At 32.8% G+C, this 10,881-nt stretch overlaps 1 protein-coding gene across 2 annotated transcripts in view; it reads left to right on the top strand.

Moving 5' to 3' along the window:
• Positions 1-10,881, top strand: part of LOC106867861 (sortilin-related receptor) — a 134,489-nt gene that overhangs the window by 84,180 nt on the left and 39,428 nt on the right. For both annotated transcript variants that reach the window (XM_014912904.2, XM_014912905.2), the window contains 6 exons: positions 260-398; positions 1,882-2,082; positions 2,655-2,765; positions 5,174-5,290; positions 9,019-9,141; positions 10,492-10,608. In XM_014912904.2, coding sequence (XP_014768390.1) covers positions 260-398; positions 1,882-2,082; positions 2,655-2,765; positions 5,174-5,290; positions 9,019-9,141; positions 10,492-10,608 — 808 coding nt within the window. The remainder of the gene's footprint in view (positions 1-259; positions 399-1,881; positions 2,083-2,654; positions 2,766-5,173; positions 5,291-9,018; positions 9,142-10,491; positions 10,609-10,881) is intronic.

Raw genomic sequence — 10,881 nt, forward strand, 5'->3', positions numbered from 1 at the left:
TATATATATATATATATATATATATATATATATATATATATACACACACACATTGTTGTTGGCACTCCATCGATTACGATGTTGAGGGTTCCAGTTGATCCAATCAACGGAACAGCCTGCTCGTGAAATTAATGTGCAAGTGGCTGAGCACTCCACAGACACGTATACCCTTAACGTAGTTCTCGGAGATATTCAGCGTAACACCAAGAAAATAACATTCAAATTCTTTGTTCATTATCATTTAATTAATTGTTTTTAGGAAAATATTTACTGGACTGATCTCAGCAGACAAGCATTATTGACTGCTAACAAAAATACTGGTTATGGTGTGACTGCAATGCTAACCAATGTGACTGGTATAACTGATTTGAAGGTTGTCCATCAATTGGCCCAAAGCAGTAAGTATTGTTTTCTATTTTTCTCTAACATTTCTATTTCAAGTAGTGTTTTTGTTTTTTTTTAATTGGTCTTCAGTGATTTTAATTTATTGTAATGTAAAAGTATCAATTTTGTTGATGCTATATATAAGATATATTTAACAATAGAAGCCCTCTTTACGTTTCTTGACTAAGATGGTTATATATATAGACATAGTCACATTATTTGCTGCCCATTTTACTTCCAGCTCAACACTGTACACAACAAAATTTGTCCCAAACCCCATCTCTCTCCAGTCCAATTTCAAATAAAGTACTGTTGAGCTCTTTACTCTTTTACTATCTACAAGATAATTTATCTTAGTCTGTTAAAACACACAATGATATGTTCCATTGCTAAAAGAGTCAACCTCTCTGATCCTGACAACTACTGTCTACCACTTTCACATCTGACATCTCATAAGAGCTAATGAAAGAGCTGCTAGGGTGGGGGTGGGGGTGTCTTCAACCTGCTAAAAATAACGGTCAAATTAGCCTCAAATCACATCCTACTGTCTTAAAGAAGGGAAGGATACATTATGTAATGTAGACATAGATACCTGAATAAGAAAGACTGGACAGTCATAGATGGAATGCTTTTGATCACAAGTCTTCTTGATCAAGGATGACCTGGAGCTAAGCAACTTTTGCCACTGACTTACTCTCTCATGAAATGACCATTTGAGTCTGGCCTTTGAGAACTTTCAAGAAAGTAATGTTTCTGTCATTCATATTAGTAAAATCTTCAACCAGTTTGGGATGAGCCAACAAGAGAACTATGAAGATACTTAACTTGCTAGAAATAGCAGCCAATTCATCATCAGACCTCATACTGTATTATCAAAGCTCATCTGGAGCAAAAGAAGAGCAAAACCTGTCTGACATGAATATCACTTTAAGTTACCTGCAAATGGACTCCACCTGTCTTCAACCCTTTGGTATTTAAACTGGCCATATCCAACCAAAATATTGAACTTGTTTTATGTTCAAAATGGCCAGATCTAACCCTACCATATCATTCTAAAAATTAAAAGTTACCTCATAGAAATTTCATGGCTACAAAATAATGCATGTTTAATACAAAACAAATAAGCATTACGTTTAATTGAATAATGTGAATGCTAAGGATTAATTTCTTGGACTAAAGTTTCCTGTGAGATTTGTGCATTTTTGTGGCTTCTCCTACCCACATTCTGTCAACTTCAGTGACTGCCTCTCCCACTTCCCCAAAGGTTTGCTTACTGTATGTCTTTTCTTTACATTAATGACCCATTTACTATCACCTCTAATTTCACTCACGACTATGTGGTGGTGAAAATTAATTTGGGAGGTTTTGTAGAAGCAACATTGAATGAAGAACTTGAAACACATTTTGCATTATGAAACAGAGGAAATTAAAACTTAACCCTGCAAAATATGTTTTTTTAACTAATATCATGTATATTTTTTATTATTACTTTTACAGCTTTAAGTGCTTGTTCTTTCAAGAATGGGATGTGTTCACAGCTCTGTGTACCTCGACCTCATCATTTGCATATTGGACACAACAACCGAACTTGTCTCTGTCAAAACTACATTGGACATATTCTAAAGCCTTCTGGAGATGAAGACTGTTACTGTCCTCATGGGGAAACTTACCAAAATGGAATTTGCAAACCAAACAACAGTAAATATAATATTCCCCCTTATCCAATCTCTTCTCTTCAGCTTTGTTTTTCATTCATTATTCATTGTTATTCTTATAGCTTTCACCATGTTTACAAAATACTAATGTTAAATCACCTTGGATTAACCATTTTAGTTTTACTTCTGTAAAATCCTTCTTCCTTGTTTTCTATGTTTTCCCACTTAGCTCAACAAAATGGGATAATAAGAACACCCTCTCAATGAAGGAAAAGGAATGAAATTAAACAAATTGTAGATTAAATTACATGGTAACTTTTCAAAACTGTTAGAGCTCATTCTGATAGACTGTGAAATTGATAAGAGTTGTGAATAGAGTAACTGTGGTTAATACTGAAAAACTTGTACTTGAGTGTTGACAACAAAATTGTCAAAATTTTTTGATATAAGTCTACTGGCAGCTTCAAAACAATAGTAAGATTTTTTTGATATTTGTGGTTTCCATCAAGGACTATCCTTATATTAGCTTATTTTTTAACCACCATATATTTTTCTGTGTAATCACTGAATGAATTCATACATAGTTTTGTTAATACTTATCTTCCTATTTGTCAGATACTTGTGAACCTCATCAGTTTCAGTGTCACAACAGCCAATGTGTCTCAGCTGCTGTGAAATGTGACCATGATCCTGATTGTGTTGATGGCAGTGATGAACTTAACTGTGGTTAGTATTACCAACATACTAGCATTATTTAATTGATCATGTAGTGTTTATATATATACAATGTTTATTCACACCATTTGCAAACAGAATATTTCCTTAAGAGCAATATTCTAATACTAATATCATTTACTTTTTGTCTTGGCCATATTTTCATCACCAACAGCATCACTATCATCAGATTCACCTTTTTTTTTATCTTGGAATAGAAATTCTTGATACTTTACTATTTTCCTAGCTTCATGTCATTACTAATTAAGTAAATGAAATTGCAGGATATAACTATTTTTCACTTTGTCAACCACACTACTACACATCATGCATTTAAACTATTGTTCCTTTGCCATTCAGGCTAATATTTCACTGCATCCATTCTTATACAAACTGCCCAGTGTTGAGTTTCTTCACATACCAATGTTGCAGACTGAGCATAGCAATTTTCCTGAGACTATTGAACTAAGAAAACTCTTTCAAATAACTACTCCATCAATCTTGTCTTTCAACTTTCAAACTTGCCAACACACTCCAACCACTGACCCACAAATATGCTGTCTCTTCACTCTGCCTTGCCTACCACTACTGCTGTGGCCTCTGCACCTTGGACCTGTCTTGTTCCATAACATTTTCAGTCAGGCACTCCCATCTTGCTTATGACTCCTTTTCTCTTTACTTGTATTGTGTATTCATCTCCCATTGGCCCAACACTAACTACTTTGTTCTGTCCTTCCTTCCCAAAACATCTGGAATTCCCTACCTGCATATCTTCTTTGCAGTTAATAATTCTTCCAAGAGCAACATTAATGGCATCAATCCCACCAATCTCAGATGCAACCTCTTCATCTAGACTAAACCAATTAAAAGCAAAAAAAAAAGGTTACCATACTTAGGATTAATATTTTATTGGCTTCAGGACTCATGAAAAAATAAGCAATTTAATACTGGAATCTTGGAAGATATCCATGTAACTTCCTCTGTTAGTTCACCACCAACCTTGCCAAGTTTTCTGAACCAGAACTCACACACCATTCAATCATTCCTAGCTTTCTTTTGTCCTGCAAACTATAGAATCTTCAGGAAAGCAATATATTATTTCTCTGATATTACACATTATCTTCTTCTTTAGCATGAGACCAGTTTTATAAGTGATGTGGATGTAATCAAACGATTCAACCTCTAGTACTATACCATTACTTATTTTACATCCTGAAACTTTAAATTAAGAATTCCAAACCTAAAAGTTGTAATGCATTTAGTCTAGCACATTCCTCTCAGACATCTACATTGCCAATTCTTGTAAACATGTTAGTATGATTTAATTGCTGGGTGTTCACTTAATAGCTAAGTTTTTGTTTCTTTCACATATCATAATATGGTGTTATTAAAATACTCTAAATACATTAAAGTTTTTGTTTGAAGTTAAGGTTGTGATGTATCTAAGATATAGTTTCAATTTGACTAATAGTTGACAATTTTGTTTTCAACTGTATTACATTTATCTCAAAATAAGTTAAAATCTGTCCTGGATTTGCAAAAGAAAATATTTTAGTGAATGTTGTCAAAATATTAAGATGGTAATTATCATACATTAAATGAAATAACATAACGTCTTGGTGCACCTTATTACTATTACACATTAATTTTTTTTTTTTTGTCATACAATGAAAATATTTACTACTTCTATCTCACAGTTTCTGTGATTAAGATTAAATAAGGTTTCCAACTATAAAAGTTCTTATTCTAATAATTTGTGTATTCAGTTTGCAAGAAGAACACTACTGCTTATTGAGAATACTCAAAAAAAGAATTTAAAAAAAAGAAACTGTAAAGAAACTGAATAAGTCAGCTTTGTTGTAGCTCTAATCATAGTTATTACTGTTACAAAAGATAGATCCAGTTAGTCTTTTAAATGACACTAGCACAAAAAAAAGAGAGATTTCAACTGGAGATGATATTAGGTGATGATAGTTTTTATTATTGATCTCTTCTAAGCAATCAAAGAAGAGGGGAATAGGTTATAATCATTTACTTTGTAATCATATATGGAACAGAAAGCTTGAAGATAATATCTAATTAAAATGGATATGTTCCATAATGTAAGTAAAATTATATTTCTTTGTTTCTTAGACTTTTCTTTTAATTTCATAGTGAACATTCATTTCCCTTATACAAACAAACCTTTCCTTTTTCTTTTCTGTTTTGTACTTTGTTTTTTTTTTTTTTCCCCCTCCTGTTTCTGATCAGCATATTTAGATTGCATGAACTGCAAAGCTCCTCAGAAATAATTAATCGCACTTGACTGCAACTGAATGGTTTGTTATCACCCAGTGTAGCTATCACATTCTCATTTCACTGAGATTTTACATCATACCAGCTCCTATCAGCTGCTCTATGTTAGTTTTGTTTCCCTGCAGAATATCATCCATGTTCTGAAGGTAACTTCCGTTGTCCTAACATGCAATGCATTCCACACCACTGGCTCTGTAACCATGAAAATGACTGCAGTGATGGCTCTGATGAGAAAAATTGCAGTGAGTATTTCTGTCTCATCTTCCTTAAATATTCCTGCGATTTTATTTTTTATTTTATTTTTTTGATATTTAAATATTTTTGTTACTATTTTATTTGTTTGTTGTTATTTTTTCTGAATTGATTAGCATAAAAAAATAGAAACACATACAGTATACATTATTAACAACTTTTATTTTTGCATTAACATTCTATTGTGGCATGGGAATAATAACAAGGACAAAAATGTTGGATAAATTTGTATTAGAAGAATTTTGGAAATTAACTTGAAATAATAATAATAATAATAATAATAATCCTTTCTACTGTAGAGGCAGAAGGCCTGAACTTTTGGGGGTTGAAGCTAGTCAAATACATCAACCCCAGTGCTCAACTAGCACTATTTTATTGACTGCTAAGGGATGAAAAGTAAAGTTGAATGATTTAGTCACATAGCCAGCAGTTTTGAAGGAAAGAAAGCAGTTGATTATATCAAACCCAGTATTTGTTTGGTAGTTTATTTTCTCAACTGGAATTCAAACTCAGGATTTATATGACTAAAACTAAATACTGCAAAAACATGGGTCTAACACTAACGATTCTGCCAGTCCCTGCCCGTTATAATAATAATAATAATAATAATAATAATAATAATAATAAGGGTTTTAAGTTTTGCCACAAGGGCAGCCATTTTGGGGGAGATGATGAGTTGATTACATCAACCCAGTATTTCACTGGTACTTAATTTATCGACCCCGAAAGGATGAAAGGCAAAGTCAACCTCGGTGGAATTTGAACTATAATAATGATAATAATTATAATAATAATTTTTTAAATAATGATAGCAGTAATAATGAAAGTTATGCATAGTTATGTAGGAATAGAAATGCTTCTTATTTGAAGCAAAATCATCTACTGCTAGCGGGAGTGTTCTTCCATTTGGAACATATAAAAGTTAATATTTTCTCAATCCTTCAATATTTAGTTGTTAACCAAAGATTATAAGCTAGATAGGTGTTTGAAATCACACTGTCTGATAAATTACTTGACAGCCAAATAATAACAATTAGTTAAAGATATGGTTAGTATTGACATGATTCTTAATACATTTTTTTTCTATTATAATCATAACTAGTAGAAATTAGATGTCTAAATATTTGAGATAAATTGCTAAGATTATAATTTTTTTTAGGTTATTAACCCACTTATTATTAAGTATCTGGTTCCTATATATATATATATATATATATATATACATACATACATATATCATCATCATCATCGTTTAACATCTGTTTTCAATGCTAGCATGGGTTGGACAGTTCGACTGGGGTCTGGGAAGCCAGGAGGCTGCACCAGGCTCCAGTCTGATCTGGCAGTGTTTCTACAGCTGGATGCCCTTCCTAACGCCAACCACTCCATGAGTGTAGTGGGTGCTTTTTACATGCCACTGGCACGGAAGCCAGTCAAGGCAGCACTGGCATGTTCGGATGGTGCTTTTTACATGCCACCGGCATGGGGATCACAACTACAATTTCCGTTTGATTTTCATTTTGATGTCGATGTACTTGACTCAATAGGTCTCCTCAAACACAGCATGTCACCCTATGATCCAAGGTACTTTTGAATGAGCTGGGGCTGTAATACCAGACTTGATTAAAACTAAGAATCTATGGTAGTTATGTTGTGGATAAGAATGTTATTACCTTTAGTGTAGAATTAAAGGTTTCTAGTTTGAATCTAATTTGATACTATATATGTAAATATAGAGTATGAAGATCAGAGATCAATCTGATTGAAGCAGAGTGTAGATGTCAATATTTAAATTGTCTTATATATCTAATGATGGAATTAATAGTCCAAAAAATTATAACTGTTCTTTTGGTATTTCACTCTTTAGCTGCAAAATTAAATTTCATGGTTATTCCAGTAATGGTGTTAAATATCTACCAAGAAATAGAATTGGTATTTTTTGCAAGTCATGCTCCCCAGTGCCATTTGACTGGCACCTGTGCTGGTGGCACATAAAAAGTACTGTTCGAGTGTTGGGCCTCATGAAGGCAGTGACAGGTGACCAAGATCTTTGGCAATATACCGTGCTTGTGTAGACCTGTCAAACCAAGTGAGACTGTAGTTGTGGTCATTGCCAGTGTCAGGTCAATGGCACCCATGCCAGTGGCATGTAAGAAAAACACCTGCTACACTCTTGGAGTGGTTGGCATTAGGAAGGGCATCCAACAGTAGAAACCTTGCCAAATCAGATCAGAACCTGGTACAGCTCCCCGGCTTACCAGTCAAACTGTCCAACCCATGCCAGCATGGAAAATGGATGTTAAAAGATGATGATGATGATGTTGCCTCAATGAACTTGATACATCTCAACAAAATATAGTTTTAAATACAATGTCATTCCTCAGCAGAAGATAGATTGGTATATAAAACTGCTTTCCACTGTTAAGGGTAATGAAATTTTGAGTGGATATATCTGATTTCCACACTAAAAGGATGAAGTTAACCTCATTAAAAATATTGATTGGATTCATTTTTGATTTTTCAAATGAAGCTCTAAAACATTTGATTTTGCAGGTCAGATTAAAGCATAAACTAGATCTTGAGCATCAGATAGGGACAATTATTCATAAATTCCCTATTGATAATTAAACCAAAATAAATGGCTAAAGTGGTCAATATAATCATAACAACTTTATTAACAATAAAGAAACAACTATGAGATGTAAGCAATGTTGTTTGCAGTGATGTATTGGAAAAGCTCATTCATATGGTATACATACAATCCTATTAAATAAGAATCTATAGTGTGAGAGCAGAGATAGAAATTGCTTAAATGAATGCAGGCAGTTTTTTTGAGAAGACCAGTGCTTGGTAGAAAGCTTGCACTATTTCATTTTCAAGCCCTTTCAACACCATTCGTGTATCAGTTGAATCTATTCAAATGAACTCATACCTAAATTTGAAAAAGCAACTTTCACTTCCAATGTATAGACAAAGTGAAGGAAAAATAGGTCATATCTATTAATATTAAGAGTTATACACTTCTTTTTCAGTGGTTGAGAAAACAAAAGATTCTCTAAGGTGCACTAATTTGACTCAACTCTCATTTGGATTCCAACACTGAATGTATGCTAACAATATATATTTTATGGAATATTGTAAAAGTTAAAAAGTAATTTAATACTTTACTAGAAAATTGAACTTGGAGGTGAGGTTAGACTAAACATTGTCATGAGCCAGATCCAGTTCACTGCTCATTTGTTTGACACACCTGCTTTCAAACATTTCAAGTGATTTCTTTCAAATTTTTGATTTAAAACATTAGTTATATTTGTTATCCCCTATTTTCTGCTTTTCTCACCTATAGATATCAAGCTTTATTTCATCATGTAATAAAGCTAGTAAAGAAAATCTTTCTTTTCAATTAAGGTAATAAATGAATTTAGTAAGATGAATTATTGTGATCTATCTGAAATGAAACTCTACACTTAGTGAAGACATAATTGAATCAATTTGCCTAGATACTGATAATGTATATTATTGTCAGTTAAGAGCTGTTTTCACTTTTCTTTTCTGATATCTTAGCTAATTCATGATTACATGTACCAATTTATGTAATGTTAACTTCCTTCTGGTCTGTTAATTTTCTAGATATTTTTTTCTTCTTTTTATTGAAATATTGACGTTAAAAATAACTTATCTCTAATAATGTTGGTCTATTTTCCCTTCCATTTTCCAGCCTATCCACCTTGTTCTTCTGCTGAATTCACTTGCAATAATGGCCGCTGCATTCCTTTGAATTGGACGTGTGACTTTGACGATGACTGCCATGATTATTCTGATGAAGCTAATTGTGAAGATGGTAAGTTGTTTTGGAATAACTTTTTTCCTGACTTTATCTGATTGCTAAATTACTTATGAAGTAAGATTTCTATGGGTTTTTTTTAAATCCAAACAGAATAATCTAGTACTGTAGACCAGATATTATTGGCTACAAATTTTAGCACAAGGACTGCAAGTTTGGGGAAGTGGGTAAGTTGATTACATCAACCCTGTTTCTCAACTGGTGCTTATTTTTATCGACACTGAAAGAACAAAAATTAAAGTCGACCTTGACAGAATTTGAACTCAGAACATAAAGGTAGATGAAATGCCTCTAAGCATTTTGCTCAGCATGCTGACAATTCCACTAGCTCACCACCTTATAGACCAGGTATTATTGTACATGACTTGGAAAAAAGAGAATGCTTCATAATAGACACTGCAATTCTTTCAGAAAAAAACATTGCAAACAAAGAACTTCTAATACAAAATCTACAATACTAAAAGAACTGGTAATACATACATTACAAGTGTTCTATAAAGAGAACATAAAATTGCTGCATAATTCAACGTGAATGTGAAATGACATTAAACATCATATAAGGTAAATGAACGTTTCTGCAGGAATGCCAAGTCATATTCACTTAGTGAGGATGAATTTTGATGTCATTAGCGTTAGATGCAGTAAGAGCTGGTAGCAGCAATGAATTTCTTTGTCCTAATGCAGAGAAAGAAAGCAATAGCTTCCTGGAGGCAAATGCAAGCTAAACTTCTTAAATGGAGAAAAACTGACCTATTTAAGGAAATTGCTGGGCACCATTGCAATAGGTAAAAACTCCAAGCAGTGTAAAATATGGCTTGGACCATGATTACCAGCATGAACATCAAACTTCAAAAAGTAGTTAACCATTTAATGGTTTTAGTAAATTTATACAGAAAAAGTAAGCATTATACCATAAAAGTCAACTTCATTATATTTTTTCTGTAAAATCTTATTCTGACATTAAATGAGTCAACTTCCTATACATCATTTTTCAAGAAAAAAAATTTCTAAAAAATTCTGAAAACAATATAAAGTTTATTTTTGTTTTTGCGGAAAAAGTGTGTAAATTACATGGATTTTTATGGTAGTCTAAAAGTCTCTACTCTTAAATCATCCTAATACAAACTTGATAGAAAAGTAATGCACACTACTTTACATATTTATAACCCATCTAATTGCTTTTAACGTGATATAAATATGTCAATATTTGATGCATGCAGGTCTCTATTTCTGCCTGTCTTTTCTAATGACATTTTTTAAATGCATAAGACTATAAATTTCATCAAAGCCATATTCTTTTTACCAAATTATTAGCAGTTGCTTTATGTTTGTTTTATTTCTCTACAGAATTTAACCAGTGTTCTGAAGGTAATTTCCATTGCCCTAACATGCAGTGTATTCCAAGACATTGGATCTGTGATCATGAAAATGACTGTAGTGATGGTTCTGATGAGAAAAATTGCAGTGAGTATTTCTGTCTCATCTTCCTCAAATATTCATAACAGATTCCTTTTCTTCAAAATGTTTTTCATGTTTTTTTTGTTTACTTTTTATCTTTTACTTGAGTCAATCATTGGACTGTGAATCTGCTGGGGCACCACCCTGAAGGGTCTGCTCAAACAAATCAACTCCAGGACTGAGTTTTAAGTCTGGTACTTATTCTATAAGTCTCTTTTGCCTAACTACTGTGGTATGAGGAGATAAACAAACCAACATCAGTCGTCAAGTGATAGTGGT

This window comes from Octopus bimaculoides, chromosome 5 (assembly GCF_001194135.2).
Source record: "Octopus bimaculoides isolate UCB-OBI-ISO-001 chromosome 5, ASM119413v2, whole genome shotgun sequence".
Lineage (NCBI taxonomy): Eukaryota > Metazoa > Mollusca > Cephalopoda > Octopoda > Octopodidae > Octopus > Octopus bimaculoides.